Below are 14,458 nucleotides of genomic sequence, written 5' to 3'. Positions count from 1 at the left end.
GCCCTCATGAACATCTCCAGGGTTTCATGCCCATGTAACTGTATTTTAGGGGTTATTCAGAAGACTATTTCTGGCCTGTGAGTTTTTAATGATGTTTTCAGATGTCAGTAGTGTTAATGGGAGGTCATAATTCTGTCTGTAGGGACAGTTCAGCAGTTCCACCTGCCAGTAAAATACGCTTTGTTATCAGTGAGATTTACTACACTGTGCCTGTGCTTGCAGAGTTGTGCGCAGTAAATCGGAGTGCACTATGTATTAACATGTCAAAATTTCTGCTGCACTTCCTTTTTTCACACCAGCAAACTACAGGAGCCCAGATGCAAGGTCCATTTGGGTGCAGTAACAGCCAGCTCCAGAGAACAGATGTAGGACCTGAAACCAAGAAGCAGAGAAACAAGCGGGCTCAGAGGACGGGAGAGAAGGCAGCTCCTCGGTCCAAGAAAAGGAAAAAAGAGGAAGAAGAAAAGCAGGCTGTTTATCCTAATGCAGATACCTTCATCCAGCTGAAACAGGTAAGGGTGCAGGGACTGGGAAAGGCAGTCCAGAGGATACATGGAACAGTGGATTTCTCCTGATGGAAGTGAAGTTGATCATTAAGTTGAATTTTGAGCACAGGGTGGGGAAAATGAGAACTTCCACAAAATCAGGAATTTAAAGTTTGGGGTTTGTTTAATTTTGGAAGGTGGGCTGACATGGTAGATAGTCCCAAAGCCACAGAGTTGCTGACAGGGAGCTGGAGCTGAACAGGGACTGCATTCCTTAACAAACAGAGAGGCCTGTGTTTGACAGTTTCCTGACAGTGGATAAATTCCAATTCTTCTTTTGTATTAGAAATCACTCTACTGATTGGAACATTGGAACCTTGCATCTGTATTATACTTAAATTAATTTCTGGCTTTTTTTTCTTTTTATACAGCAACTTTCTCTTCTGCCTTTGGTGGAACCAATAATTGGAGTGAGCTTTGCACACTTTCTCCCCTATGGCAGTGGCCAGCTAAATGGTGGAAATCGACTCATGGGAAGTTTTGGAAGTGCTACTCTTGATGGGGCTTCAGATTACTACTCCCAGCTCATTTACAAGGTATGGTTTTAATCTGGATTTCTGTTGTGTGCTCTCTGTGGGAAAAGAAGTCCAAGATATTATTACTGCTAGTCAGAGTTCCTGCCTTTTATGCAACTAGAAGAAAAATAATCTTCTATTGCTGTACTAGATAGTGCAGTGGTGAAACAGTCACCATTGTTTTACTCTCTGAAAGTGGAAATTTGTTCTGGAAACTGTGTTGTTGTAAACTAAGTAAAAACTACAAATGCTCTTTTAACAAATGGATGCTAAATAATGAAAATGGTAATTGCAGTTTTGTGGAGCAGAAAAGACTGAATTCTCAGTACTTCGCAAAGTCATTGAAAGCATTAAAGCATTTCTTAATGTGAATAAAATAAGAAATAGACTTTTTCTCATTTGCCCACCAAGCCCTAACTAAGAACCTGAGAACTCTGAACAAAATAGACTGTTTCTTGATGAGTTAATAACCCACGGCATTTAAAACGCAGTCTCTGAGATCAGAGTGGCAATATTGGGAGGGCAGCAAGATACTGAACAGGCAGAATCAAGTTGCTGCTTGGATACCCTGATATAAAAGCCTGTTACAACCAGTGAGTGGTGTTTTCTCCAGCCTTACACAGTGCATAAGCTGAGAATGGGACCTACAGAAATAGCTTTTGTGGCCAAAACCAAGTAATGAGGAATAGCTTTGTAGGCATTCAGCAACAACAACAGATACTGAAGTTCTCATTTAGTTTCCATTTAACATATGTGCAGTTGAATAAACTAGTGAGAAGTAGCCCAGAGTGTGAACTTGCAGAGTATCTGCTGCTCCTTGGTAGCTGCTTCAGTGACAGCTGCTTCTGTGCTGAACGTGAGGCAGCTTCTCCTTCAGTGACAACTGGGGAAGCTGACTTGTTTGTGGTGCTGGAGAGTCACTGTGGTCTAGCTCTCTCAGCACGGAGTTGGGACCTTTGCTGAAACTGTAGGAACTCATTTGAAACTGTTCCTTAAAATGTTACTTGTGCATTTTTGTAAACAGTTTAGCCACATCTTCTTTTGGTAATGTATTTGGCAATGTACTCATGTAAGCTGTTTCTCTGATGTCACTGATACAAGAAAAGCCAATCACTGTGTCTTTTACAGTAGATACTTTTCTGTATTTGGTCACATGCTTGGGCATCAACTATGGCTGCTTCTCAGTGCTGTATTGGGGTGTAAAACTCTGAGTGGGTTACACTGTCTGGTACTGGAACAAGGCAAGTTCTCTCCCTGTGTTCCGTCCTGATTGATGTTCTTTAATTAATGTCATGCAGCAGAACAATCTGAGCAATCCCCCGACCCCCCCGGCCTCTCTCCCTCCCACGCCGCCGCCTGTGGCCTGCCAGAAGTTGGTAAACGGCTTCGCCACCACAGAGGAACTCGCTGGCAAGGCTGGAGTGCTGGGAGGCCACGATGGTAAGGGTCATGTGTGTTGGTTCTGTAAAGTGAGTCCTTTTTGTAGGCAAATGGCAAAACAGATCTTGGAATCACAGAATAAACTGAGTTGGAAGGGGCCCACCAGGATCATCAAGTTCATCTCCTGGCCCAGCACAGGACACCCCCAAGAATCCCACCATGTGACCAAGAGCGTTGTCCAAACACTTCTTGAACTCAGTCAGGCTTGGTGCTGTGACCACTTTCCTGGGGAGCCTGTTCAGTGCCCAGCCACCCTCTGGGTGAAGAGCCTTTTTCTGATATCCAACCTAAACGTCCCCTGACACAGCTTCAGGCCGTTCCCTCAGATCCTGTCACTGGTCACCAGAGAGAGGAGATCAGTGCCTGCCCCTCTGTATCCCATCATGAGGAGGCTGAAGGCTGCTGTGAGGTCTCCCCTCAGTCTCTTCCAGGTTATCTCCTACGATGCTTCTCACTTGCAGTACTGCTTTATAGAAACAAAATGCCCCAACTTTTTAAGGTTGTAATCATTACTACCCAGCAATATTTTACACCCATGTAGTGTCAGGTGTTGGTGCCTTTGCCTTGTTCCCTTTCAAAAACATGTTGAGAGCTAGACACACTCTTAAGAAATGAAAAAGTAAACCTTAAGATCAGTTTCTTGGGTCCAGTACAAAGGACTGGGTGATCTCCTTGAGTGAGCTCAAAGCTGTCTATCCAGAATGTGTGCAGTCAGTATGTATTTCCCGATGCTTATAATTTGGACTGTTAAAATTGCTTTCTGTTCTTTCTACTGGCTCCTTGTAAAGACTATTCAGTGATTAAAATCCTTTTTTTCACACCCCTTTTCCTTTGTTGTTAAAAAATTGTTGATTTTCTGTACTTTTGTGGGTTTTTTAAAGTAAACAAACATCCTCTCATGGTGGCAGAAGACACACTCAAAAGCCTTTCAAGCCCTGTTTGCTCAAAATGTGCAGGTTTTTTGTAAAAATGGAAGTTAATCCTCAACAGTCACAATTTGTTGAACTCCCAAGTGTCTGAGAGTGGTGTCACCATCAGGCCCCACCCACCCCCAGCAGGCAGCATGTCTGTCTCTGAAGGAGCTGCCCAGATGTCTCATTGTGCTGTGCCTTTCTGCTTTCAGTTACCAAAGCTCTGGGGCCAAAGCAGTTCCAGTTGCCTTTCAGACCACAAGATGATTTATTAGCCAGAGCAATGGCTCAGGGCCCCAAAACTGTGGATGTTCCCGCTTCACTTCCAACACCACCTCACAACAACCAGGAGGAGTTAAGGTAGGTTTTCCTTGACATCTTCAGAAAGGTATTTGGAGCAGATTCTGTGATCTTCCAGTGGATGAGACTGTGAAGGTGTGGAGAAACAAAATCCATTGTGCACAGCCACAGAAGGGCAGAGAATGGAATGGGATCATTTTAACTCTTAACATTCCACATGTAGAGAGCAGCATGGTGAAATAGATGATTAAAGCCATTGCTAGACTCTAGATTCTGTTAAATTTTTAGGAACTCCTTACTTTGTGCTCTTAAAGGTAGAAGAAAATGATATGAATAGGTATTTTTCCTGGAGCAGTGTGAGGCTGTAGTGACAGGTGACTGCTGTAGCAGCAGCAGGACTGGCAAGAGCCAGCCTGAAACTGCACAACTCCACTGAGTTTCCCAGGTGAGCACTGGTTGGAACGTGAGTCTCCTGCAGAGAGCTTCCCTTTTGCCTCCCTTGCACTTGCCTACCCAAAATATGGGTGTCTCTGGAACTCTGGAGCCTGTATGTGGACAAAGACCAGACAGATTAAATATTAAAATATCAAATATTAAATATTTAAATATTAAATATCAAATATCCAATGGTAATTTTTTACACTGGTAGCTAGAGCCATGGGGAACAGAGGGTGTGGCTTTGTTAGTGTCTGTTTTTCTTCATGGATCTTTCCCAAGAAATGGAATATGTGTGCAGTGGAATACGAGATACCCAGGAGTGACGGCCGACCACCTACTTGTGTTCCGTGACCAGTCCAAGAAGCAAGTTCATTTTAGCTTCCTGTCATGATTTATAACTTCGGCTTACCAAAAGTTTTGTCCATTTCCAAAACAGCTTTTTTGGGTTTTGTTCTAGGGTTCAAGATCACTGTGAGGACAGGGACACTCCTGATAGCTTTGTTCCTTCTTCCTCTCCTGAAAGTGTGGTGGGAATGGAGATCAGTCGCTACCCAGACTTGTCAGTTGTAAAGGAGGAGAACCCAGAACCTGTCCCATCTCCCATCATTCCCATCCTACCCAGCAGCACTGGAAAAGGTGAGGCTGCAGCAGAGTGAACACAACTTAGGATTGTTTTTTTCTGTATTCCTGTAAGTGCAGGACTAACCTGCTGTATTGTGTTCTATTTTCAGGTTCAGAAGCCAAGAGGAATTACATAAAATCAGAACCTGGTTCAGGAGCATTACCTGGTTCTGGCTTCTTTGCCTCCCAGCTTGGACCATCCCAGAATGGTCCTAAATCTGGCCTTATCTCTGTAGCAATTACTTTACATCCCACAGCTGCTGAGGTAAAAGGAATAAGCCTGTATTACATACATAAAGTACAACAGCAGTTAATTTTGTTTATATATAGTGACTCTGAGGTGGTTACAGTGCAATAATGCTGCTGTTGCAATCTTCTAATAGTTTGTATTCCTGCTGCCTGAAATTCCTGTCAGATGTAAACAAAGGTTTGTTTTTATTACTGTTTCTAGAACATCAGTAGTGTTGTAGCAGCATTCTCCAACCTGCTCCACGTCAGAATTCCCAACAGTTACGAGGTCAGTAATGCTCCAGACATCCCATCCTCCATGGCAGCCACCAACACTCACAGAGAGAACCCATCTATGGACTACAGGCAGCACTTGCTCCTGCAGGGTCCCCAGGCAGGATCCATGGGACCTGCCAGGATCGTGGGGCCCTATGGACTGAAGCAGCCCAATGTGCCCTTCCCTGCCAACAGCAATGGTGAGTGGCCTTTAACTTCCAGGTGTTCGGTACCAGGCTTTAACTGAGTCAGTATTGGTACATTTCAGCCTCATATAAATTCATGCTCTAGAACTCAATAGTTGATTCTTGTTCCAAATAAAACTTTTCTCTTCTTACATGATGATGTGGATGCTGCTGGATTTAACCATGAGTAGTTCTCAGTAGTTCTGATTTCCATTACCTGTTTACATCACTTTCAGTGAGACGTTTCTCCCATAACTCCTAATATTATTGTTTTTTGGGGGGTTTTTTGTCCAGTCTGGTTTTAAATCCATCATTCAGAGAGATTGTTCCCATGCTGGAAAGCTTGACATGGTTGCTTAAGCCTGTATTCCCGTGTTAGTTTATTTTGTCATTTTTTACACAAGAACGTATTTTTGCCTTGTTTACACAGTTGGTTTCGGTCTGATTTATACAATTTATCCATCAGGTAAAGGTTTAAAGCTCTCCTTCCATGCCCTGTCCAGCAGGGTGCTAGTCCTCTAGACCAGTGAATAGTACTGTGATCTCTGATAAGTTTGGTTTGATTGATACAGCCTCTGACAGATAATCTGTTCCCTAGGTCTGGCTGGCTACAAGGATCACAGCCAGAACATGGCAGAAGGCTCAGCACTGAGGCCTCGCTGGTGCTCCCACTGCAAGGTCGTGGTTCTGGGCAGTGGGGTGAGGAAATCCTTCAAAGACCTGCCCTTCCTCAAACAGGTCAGTACTGAAGTGGGCAGGGCCCTGCACTCCGCTGGGGCTCCTTAAAGCAAGGGATAGCACAAAGTGCTGTTTGTCCTGCCAGCTGAGAGCACTTCCAGCTGCCTGTGTAGTCCCCCATCCCTGTGTGGCCTAATTCAGGGTGGGACATTCAAGCACATTTGCAGTACAGCTCAAAAATGGCAAAGTTGTTATTACTGATACAAAAGGAATTCCAGTACGTTTCATAAAATAGGTCCCTATCTATGGGAGTTTTCAAAGTTCTGCTACCAACCTCCTTCCCTGCCCTCTTCAGGGACCTCAATTCAAAAAAAAGCTCCTTTGTGAGGCAGCCGTGTTGCTGTGTCAGGAATTACTGTAAGAGCAGGAATACTTGAACTCCTTCTGGGCAGGAATCAGATTTCAGTCACAATCTCTTGTCCTTACACTGGGAACAGTCATTCCTTCAAAAAGTGCCATTGCTCTTCAGTGACCAGGAGGTGACTACACCACAAAGACATAGCCAGAACTTGCATAGAGTAAAGAGTTCATGCAGGCAGGAATGCACTGAATTAATTCCCTGTAAGGTTTTGCAGATGGATCAGTAGATAAAACAGTGTGATCTGGCTTTGATTAGGCTGAAGTGAGACATTCTTTTGCCATCTAAAGATAAAAGAAAAAGGATTTTACTTTGCAAGAGTGCCTATGGAACAGATGGGTGCATGGTGTAGAATGCTTTATTTTGATTGTTAAACTTCTGTGAAAGGCAGGAAATGCTGAAGAACAAGGGTGTAGGTGGTGGCAATGTTAGATCTGTCAAATAATCAAGTATTTATATCACAGCATCGCTCATTATTTCACAAATGTTCTACAAATAAAACGAGTTTTCAGCCAGATTGGAAGACTTGTTTCATTACATTTACTATGTGAAAAATGGTATTAAAATGCACTTCTGATACTCTTCTGTGTTTGATTCCCAGGATTCCCAAGAAGGCTCAGATAAAATGAAGGACATTGTATTCTGTAGCAACAACTGCTTTGTTCTTTATTCAGCAGCTGTGCAAGCAAAAAACTCAGAGAACAAAGTAAGTATCAAACACTGGCAGACCCAAGTGAGCTGAAATTATTGCAGCTATTTGTTGGAGAACAGAAAGGGGGCAAGGGGGAAGCTTGCACTTCACTGGGGAGGTTTATAAATTAATTACGCTATATTCGGACATTGAGATTCTGAACCAGTAGTGTGAAATAAAAATCACATTTGCAGAACTTTCTGTCTGACAGATCCATGGCAGAAAAGTCTCCACCTTTGGCTGCCCTCCCAGGCTTTGAAGATGCAGTCTCAAAGTCATTCAAGTTCTCTGGGCATTGTACACAACCACAGACATGTTTTTAGGGGGTGTATCCTGCACTTGGATTTGGCTTTTATGGTTAAAAAAGAAAATTACGAGTGTGAAAATAATACCTGAGCAGCAAGTTTGCAAAAGGAGTTTCATTTGTTCAGTGTAACTGGGAAAACACAATCCTGTTCCCTGACTTTATTTGGGCAAAGCTGCCATTCTAAAGCTTTGATTACCAAAACAGTAAGGAGCCTGTGAGCTGACAATGACCAGCAAAAGGAGATTCTGATTACTGGAGAAGGACATTTGAAGAAGTTCATTCAACTGAAAGTGGAATTAGGCCATGGAATTTTCTCAGGTGGTAACGGATATTCTGCTGTAGTTCTCTACCTGCAGACACTGCAAGGGGTGTCTGACACCTGAGAGAAATGGGGCATCATTTTGTACTGTGTTCAGAGTCAGAGGAAGGTGAACTTAAATTTATCTAATTATTCAGTCATTAAAAGTGACATAGTCTTCACTCAAGACTGAATGATCCTGCTGAGTTTCTCACAGTTAAAATTTTTTGAGTACTTCTTTTAACTAACTTGTCTTCTGCTGTTTCTAGATCAAATGTGCCTTTTTTCCCCGAAACCATTGGACAGAACAGGCCATGTCCTTCAAGCTTTACCTAATTAATGTGTTCTCATAGTCCTGTATAGACTGTATAGTTTGAAGTCTTCCTTCAAGTGCATCCTACTTAACTTTCTCAGGAGAAACTGAACAAAAAAAATGCAACCCTGGAGAAGATAACTGTGTGTACATCCACATGCTTTTAGTGTCCCGTGTAGCTCATTTTCAGTTGTATATAAACAGGGTAACGTTCCTCTACAAGTGCATCAGCATGTACCTAATTAAGATAATTAAATGTCATGTTCAGCCTCTTGATCCTTTAATTTACTCTTTCAAGATTAATCACACAAACCACATTAAGCACTTCATAATCTAAACTTCCTTTGTTGTTCTTGTTTTCTCTCTTAGGTTTGTTTTTTCACAAATCTCTGCAGGTGTAATTCCTCTTTACTGTGACTGAATAGTTCAGGTCCTCAAGGTGTATCTAATCCAGAGCCCTGCAGGAATTTTTCCTCACTTGTTTCCAGGAAAAAAATCTGTGGCATTAGTTCTAAATTTTCTGCTTGTATCAAACACCAGATTCTTATGCTTTAAATTAGTTCTGTTACCCATATTTTAAGGTTACTTTGTGTTGTAACAAAACTTTCTGAGAATTCCTAAGAACTAAAGCTGGCAGTCAGTTCACTGAGGGCAGTTGAGGAGTTTTACATTCATTCAGAACCTGGACAAAGGATTATCTGTGCTTTCTCTCATGTGTTAAAGGGCACCACGTTCTGGGTAGGTTGGGAGAATTTCCTGTTCCAAATCCTGGCCCAAGCTGTGGTAACATGGGTCAGGATAATTTCCATCTTTCTCTGTTGCTGCATCTTGATTTGAGGCATTTGGAGAAGCCTCTCCTGTACTGAGCTGCGCTTGTTTTCAGGACATGTTTAATGGTTAACAACTTTGGGATCTTTTTCTTAAAGAGTTTTCTGTTGCTTATCAGGAATCAGTCCCAACCCTGCCACAGTCGCCGATGAAGGAGAGGCCACCCAAAGCATTCCATCAGTACAGCAACAACATCTCCACTTTGGACGTCCACTGTCTGCCTCAGCTGCAGGAAAAGGTTTCTCCACCCTCATCACCCCCCATCATGTTCCCCCCTGCATTTGAAGCAGCCAAGGTAGAGGCAAAACCGGATGAGCTGAAGGTAACGGTGAAACTCAAACCCAGGTTAAAAGCAATACACAGCAGTCTGGAGGACTGCCGGCCTCCCAGTAAGAAATGGAAAGGGATGAAATGGAAAAAATGGAGCATTCAGATTGTGATTCCTAAAGGATCATTCAAACCTCCTTGTGAAGAAGAAATAGATGAGTTTCTTAAAAAACTGGGCACAACCCTTAAACCAGATCCTGTGCCTAAAGACTACAGGAAATGTTGCTTCTGTCATGAGGAAGGCGATGGATTAACTGATGGACCAGCAAGGCTTCTCAACCTGGATTTAGACCTTTGGGTCCATTTGAATTGCGCTCTTTGGTCTACAGAAGTGTATGAGACACAAGCTGGTGCCTTAATAAACGTAGAACTAGCACTGCGGAGAGGCCTGCAGATGAAATGCATGTTCTGTCACAAAATGGGTGCCACCAGCGGTTGCCACAGGTTAAGGTGCACCAATATTTATCACTTTACCTGTGCCATTAAAGCACAATGCATGTTTTTCAAAGACAAGACCATGCTTTGCCCCATGCACAAACCAAAGGGAACTCATGAGCAGGAGCTGAGTTACTTCGCAGTGTTCCGGAGGGTGTACGTGCAGCGTGACGAGGTGCGGCAGATCGCCAGCATCGTCCAGCGCGGGGAGCGCGACCACACCTTCCGTGTGGGAAGCCTCATTTTCCATGCCGTGGGCCAGCTGCTGCCACAGCAGATGCAGGCCTTCCACTCCTCCAAAGCCCTCTTCCCTGTGGGATACGAGGCCAGCCGGCTGTACTGGAGCATGAGGTACGCCAACAGGCGCTGCCGCTATCTCTGCTCCATCGAGGAGAAGGATGGGCTCCCGCTCTTCGTCATCAAGGTGGTAGAGCAGGGCCATGAGGATCTGGTCCTGACTGATACAACGCCTAAAGGTAAGTTTTGTGAGCTAAGATGGTGAATTTGTGGGTTGGCTGTTCATTGTGGTACTGCTGATTCCTGTGGTATGAGACCTGTTTGAAACAACTGTTGCAGGCGCTGTTCTAATGTAATGTTTATAGTGAGCTTCCAGGGCCCATTTTTAATACTGTGCTGTGAAGACTCTGGACACCTCTAAAGAAATTGCATAAGCTGCAGATCAGAAGAATTGTTCCAAGTCCACAGAGGAGACGATGGAGTATTGAAAATGAATTAAAGCAGTAGGAAAGTCAGTGCAAGTTTCCTTTTGTGAAAAGTGACTTTGTTTAAATACAGAGCCATTGCTCAGTTCTCTTCAAATCAGCTGGGCTCAAGTTAGGGAGCTCTAAAAACAGCCAAGTGACCATGTTGTTCTCAGGGTGGGTAATGTCTCTGTCAGGGCTACGAATGTCAGTGTGTCCATAAACATGGGCAGGTCTTGGAAATCAGCTTGCGAATGTGCTGGAGGCCTGTAACCCTCTGGGTCTCGAGCCCTTGGTGCTGTGGGTGTCAATATCCTCAGCCCCACTCTGCCCGGTCAGACCAGTGCCAGGGAATTGCCCACAGAGAACAAGCACTGACTATGAACAATTAGTTAAAATAGATTATATCGTGTATTTTCAGAAAATCCTACTTTTGCAGGATTTCTCAAGAGAACCTGTCCGTGTTCTTGTCAGAGGACTGGAAGTTTCCATGCTGAGAGCACTGAAAGCTTCATTTCTGAGAACTGAGGGTGCAGAATCAATGGTGTGTTTATTTGGGATTTGTTCAATCCCAAAAATTAGCAACTCACCAAATCATTCTCCACTTCACTTTTTAGATCCTGGCCTGTTTGTATGGGCAGTCAAAGACAAAGGCTTTGTCAGTACTGGGTTCTGGTTCCCGTATCCTCAGGCATTTGTTTTTTTGTCTTTTGTTTTTTGGGTGACTGTAATTCTCTCCCGATGGTTGTGTAGGTGTGTGGGATAAAATCTTGGAGCCCGTTGCTTCTGTTAGAAAAGAATCTGAAATGCTCCAGCTGTTCCCCGGCTATCTGAAGGGTGAAGACCTCTTTGGTTTGACAGTCTCTGCAGTGGCCAGGATTGCAGAATCGGTGAGTTCACCACCCCAGTTCTTGCTGGATCATCCCAGTTGCTGACTAGGCACATGAGAAGGGGAACAGAAAGAAGTGTGGAAAAGTAAACCTTTTGTTAGACATGTAATTAAACACATAATTATTTGTAATTTTTTTCTTTTTCTCTCTCTTTTTGCAGCTGCCAGGGGTTGAGGCCTGTGAGAACTACACTTTCCGCTATGGCCGAAACCCCTTAATGGAACTTCCTCTTGCCATCAACCCCACGGGCTGTGCCCGTGCCGAGCCTAAAATGAGTACCCATGTCAAGAGGTTTGTGTTAAGGTATTTTGTTTTAATTTCACATAGTACAGCCCAGGGTTTATAGGCTGCTTTAGGGTTATTTGTGCTTTCGTCTGCTGCTTACAAACCCTGTCGTCCTTGGCTGTGAATGTGCATGCCCCGGTCAGAGGAACTGCTTTGTGTCACTGCTAGCTGGCTTTAAGTGTCTGTATGTCTGAGAGGATTTTTAATGGGTTTCCTGGCTGTTTTCAGAGAAATCTTCAGTTTTTCTTGTATTCTTTCCTGTTACATGCCCAATTCCTACAGGCCTCACACCTTGAATAGCACCAGCACATCGAAGTCCTTTCAGAGCACAGTCACGGGGGAGCTGAACGCGCCTTACAGCAAACAGTTCGTCCATTCCAAGTCCTCTCAGTACCGCAAGATGAAAACCGAGTGGAAATCCAACGTGTACCTGGCTCGCTCTCGCATTCAGGTCAGTTCCCATGGCGGAAAACGGGTATTTAGAAAATCACATATGCTTTATTCATACCTGGTTTACAGCTGAATTCTGTAGATGTCGTATTTTATATATAAATATTTGTGTAAATCTAGATTAAAATTTGAAACTAAACCTGTTGGAAAATTCTGTCCAGTCTCGTCCCAAAACCAGCAATTTTTACGTGGCACATCAACTGCATAGATTTACCTTAAGTAAGATTTCTTTCTAATTATTATAAATGTCTTAAAAATTCATTTGTTAAAGTCATCTAGAAAAAAGGGTTTTTCAGGTTTTGGGATGTTCTGGGGGTTTTAACCTATTTCTCAAAACCTTAGTAAAACTTAATAAAAATAGAAATACACAGTGGAAGCATGAGATGCTCAGGCCAAGCTGATGAAGTGGTACAAGACCAGCAGGAAAATCCCAGTATTTGCCTGCCCTTGTAACTATATGAAACCTGTTGCTTTATGTGATGCTGCTTGTTTGCCCCACAGAATGTTTTGGAGAAGCTTTGTCACTAATCTGGCCGTGCGTGGACACGGTTGTTGTTTATTTTAGGTTGGACTTGGCCATGCCTGGGTTCCTCTCAGGTGTCTCTGGTCTAGCACGACCCACTTTTATTTCTCAGTGAATCTATAGCCTTTGCACAGTCAGGTGTCAGAGGGGTAAGAGCAGCTTTCTTACTGAGACAGCAGCTGAGTTTTCTTGGATCTCTGTGAGGCTGGATTCTGCATTGGGCTGTTAAGGCATCAGTTACTCTTCAGTGCTGCTTCCCTCTCTTCAACTACGTCCCTTTCCACTGCTGGTTTGGGGAATGGTGAGGAACACAGTGTGAGTGTGAAGTTACTAACTCTCAATGTACTTTCTGTAGGGCCTGGGTTTATATGCTGCTCGAGACATTGAAAAGCACACAATGGTCATTGAATATATCGGAACGATTATCCGCAATGAGGTAGCAAACAGGAAGGAGAAGCTCTATGAATCTCAGGTAAGGTTGTTTGATCATTCTCTCTTTCCCCTTCCCCATTCAGACATTCATACAACAAAACAAATGCTGTTGTGCCTGATGAATTCAGGTCCCCTGATTTATTTTCTGCTGTGCCATAAATCCCATAGGCTAAAAATAAAACCAGAGGAATATACAGTGATTGTTATTAGAGTATTTCAGTGTTTAATAAATCTCACAGCACCCTGGCCAGGTAGGGAGGACACAGCTCTGGCAGAGGTGTCAGGACCTCAGTTTTTAATGAGAACTTCTTAAATTTAAAGCCAATTCCTTTGTGTGACTTGATGGCATTGTAACAGTTAATGCCTGTCTGGGAAGCACTCGAATATCCTGGATGAAAGGCAGTATGGAAATTCTCAGGAGAACCTGAATTGGTTTGTGTTTATGACCCATCATCCCTCAGAAACGCGTGGGGATACAGGCAGTACGTGACAGTGCTTTCCCTCGTGAGCCTGGGGGCAGTGCCTCATCTGGAATGCAGGAGGGCACTTGGAGCTGGCCCATGTTGGGTTCATCACTGGCAGTGCAGTAAAACTTCACCAGAGTTCTTGTCCCACTTGTGCCTTTCAGAACCGTGGCGTGTACATGTTCCGCATTGACAACGACCACGTCATCGACGCCACTCTGACGGGAGGCCCTGCAAGGTGGGTGGCCCTGGAGGGGTCCCTGACATCCTCCTGGGGCATCTCCCACCTTGGCTTGGGACTGTTGGAGGCTCTGAGTTTGTGGGGTTTGTTTTCTGAGCTGGTACATTCAAACTGTCCCAACTGTCTCTCTTCCATCAGCTTTGCTCATCTTTCAGTTACATTTCATGACAGCTATGAAGAAATTTTTTTGATCCTTGATTTTTTTTGACACTTGATTTTTTTTCATGTTTCTTTACCTAGAAAAAGCACAGAGTAATGTAATTACAAGTGAAAAGGCGGTGAGCCCGTGGAGCTATGGCCATCCTGAGGTTTGGTTCAGATCTGCTGCCTCAAGGGATGGGTGTTCCTAAAAGGTTTCATCTGTCCCACTCTTCCTTTGTAGGTACATCAACCATTCATGTGCGCCCAACTGCGTGGCTGAGGTGGTCACTTTTGAGAGAGGACACAAAATTATCATCAGCTCCAGCAGAAGAATCCAGAAGGGAGAAGAGGTAGGGCAGGTTCTGGCTTTACACCCCTCTTGCCACGTGCATCCATTCGTGATTTCTGGCCAGTGGCACAACCTGTTTATGCTGGGGGGGAGGTGACATTTCCCTTCCCCTTTCCTGTAAAACTGTGCCTGTCCCTTACAGTGCAGCCTGTGCTGTGTTTTGCTGTTAACCTGGAGCTACAGGGAAAGCTGTGGCAAATCCCAGCTGTTCCATAACCACTCTCCTGC

The 14,458-nt window shown here is 44.0% G+C and overlaps 1 protein-coding gene across 1 annotated transcript in view; it reads left to right on the top strand.

The window, feature by feature from the left end:
• The window catches only part of KMT2C (lysine methyltransferase 2C), a 193,626-nt gene that overhangs the window by 177,147 nt on the left and 2,021 nt on the right, over positions 1–14,458 (top strand). The window contains 16 exon segments of the mRNA XM_039549549.1: positions 300–512; positions 917–1,081; positions 2,359–2,500; positions 3,624–3,771; positions 4,607–4,785; positions 4,881–5,035; positions 5,222–5,474; positions 6,058–6,197; positions 7,157–7,261; positions 9,111–10,230; positions 11,209–11,345; positions 11,506–11,648; positions 11,913–12,081; positions 12,959–13,075; positions 13,664–13,737; positions 14,123–14,231. Of these exon segments, the coding sequence (XP_039405483.1) occupies positions 300–512; positions 917–1,081; positions 2,359–2,500; positions 3,624–3,771; positions 4,607–4,785; positions 4,881–5,035; positions 5,222–5,474; positions 6,058–6,197; positions 7,157–7,261; positions 9,111–10,230; positions 11,209–11,345; positions 11,506–11,648; positions 11,913–12,081; positions 12,959–13,075; positions 13,664–13,737; positions 14,123–14,231 (3,369 nt within the window).

Source organism: Corvus cornix, chromosome 2 (assembly GCF_000738735.6).
Source record: "Corvus cornix cornix isolate S_Up_H32 chromosome 2, ASM73873v5, whole genome shotgun sequence".
Classification (NCBI taxonomy): domain Eukaryota; kingdom Metazoa; phylum Chordata; class Aves; order Passeriformes; family Corvidae; genus Corvus; species Corvus cornix.
This window is presented reverse-complemented; position numbering and strand designations above follow the sequence as displayed.